Raw genomic sequence first — 1,572 nt, forward strand, 5'->3', positions numbered from 1 at the left:
GCAGCAGCAGCCTCCTCCTCCTCGCCGGGCTCCTCTCGGCACTGGGTAAGCTGGGAAGGGGGACCAGGGCTGCTCATCCCCAAATCCTGATGCTGGGAGCTACCAGGGCACTCCAGACTCCCGGGAGGTGCCTGAAGGGCCAGCGGCCACTCACACTTCTGCTCTTGGAATTGTCACTGGTGGTGACAATGCTCCAGCGGTGATGTCTCCATCACCAGGCTGCAAGATTCCTGGCACCAGCCACCTCCCTGGGGACAGAGGGGGGAGGGGGGTGCCAGCCCCACCAGTGTCCCTGGGCATCAGCTGGCGCAGGGACATGGAGCCAACTGTGGGGACATTGAGCTGCTCATGGGGACAGACCTGGCCGAGGAGATGCCGAGGTGGAGTCTCCCCACCAAGGCACATGCGGTGGCACAAAGTGCTGCGGTCCCCTGCTAGTCCTTGTGCTTTCTCCAGAGATGACAAAAGCCCTTTGGTGGCAGCGTGGGGCTGGTGCAGGGGCTGGGACCAGCCAGCAGCCCTGGTGATGAGCATCGGCCCCGTGCCAGGGTCCCCCGTGGGGCTGACAGGTTTGTGCCACCGGCAGGGCCATCCCCAGCATCCTCCATCCACGTGTACACGCAACGGGAGGTGTATGGCACCGTCGGTTCCCACGTCACCCTCTCCTGCAGCTTCTGGTCCAGCGAGTGGATCTCCGAGGACATCTCCATCACATGGCACTTCCAAGCCGAGGGCTCCCGTGACAGCATCTCCGTAAGCGTCCGCTCTGGGGCGTGGGGTGGCCCTGCCTGAAGCCACCATGATTCCAATGTCCGTGTGTCTGTCCCCATCTCCAGATATTCCACTATGCCAAGGGCCAGCCCTACATCGATGACGTGGGCAACTTCAAGGAGCGGATGGAGTGGGTGGGGAACCCCCGCCGCAAGGCCGCCTCCTTTGTCATCCACAACCTGGACTACACTGACAACGGCACCTTCACCTGTGATGTCAAGAACCCGCCCGACATCGTGGGCAAGTCCTCCCAGGTCACGCTCTATGTCTTCGAGAAAGGTACAGCCCTGGCAGGCCCCTCCCTGCCTCAGCTCCCCCAGCCCAGCCAGGGGGCTGATGGGACACCGGTGTCCCCACAGTGCCCACCCGCTACGGTGTTGTGCTGGGCTCCATCATTGGCGGGGCTCTGCTGCTGGTGGCCGTGGTGGTGGCCCTGGTCTATCTCCTCCGCTACTGCTGGCTGCGGCGGCAGGTGGCCCTGCAGGGATGGCTGAGGTGAGCCCTGCTGTCCCACTGGGGCCAAACCACCCCAAAACGGGGCTGCCGGGCAGCACTGGGGGGGTTGGCCTTTCTAAGACACTTTTTTACCTTTCCAGCAATCAGCTAAGGACACAGCCATGCGCAGCCGGCAGGTGACAGCTATGGGGCTGGGGGTGGCAAAATGGCCGGGCTGGGGAGGCAAGACCCACCCCAACCTTTTGGGGTGGGAGGAGAGGCCTTGGGGGGGGTTGTTGGTGCTGACACTGGCCCTGTCCCCCCCAGGCACCTGTGCTTTATTCCATGCTGGACCCCAGCCGCACC

At 63.8% G+C, this 1,572-nt stretch overlaps 2 protein-coding genes across 2 annotated transcripts in view; both read left to right on the forward strand.

Annotated features, from left to right (window-relative positions):
• Positions 1-2: 2 nt before the first annotated feature.
• MPZ (myelin protein zero) lies at positions 3-1,270 on the forward strand (the record flags this gene model as incomplete). The annotated part of the gene is made up of 4 exons (XM_009997369.1): positions 3-45; positions 587-753; positions 837-1,050; positions 1,131-1,270. Coding segments are annotated over 4 exons (564 nt in total), but the record flags the coding sequence as incomplete, so codon positions are not given.
• Positions 1,271-1,388: 118 nt separating this feature from the next.
• Positions 1,389-1,572, forward strand: part of LOC104388497 (myelin protein P0-like) — a 5,719-nt gene continuing 5,535 nt past the window's right edge. The window contains exon 1 of the mRNA XM_009997370.1: positions 1,389-1,449. Coding sequence (XP_009995672.1) covers positions 1,389-1,449 — 61 coding nt within the window. The remainder of the gene's footprint in view (positions 1,450-1,572) is intronic.

This window comes from Chaetura pelagica, unplaced genomic scaffold (genome assembly GCF_000747805.2).
Source record: "Chaetura pelagica isolate M959 unplaced genomic scaffold, ChaPel_1.0 scaffold1105, whole genome shotgun sequence".
Lineage (NCBI taxonomy): Eukaryota > Metazoa > Chordata > Aves > Apodiformes > Apodidae > Chaetura > Chaetura pelagica.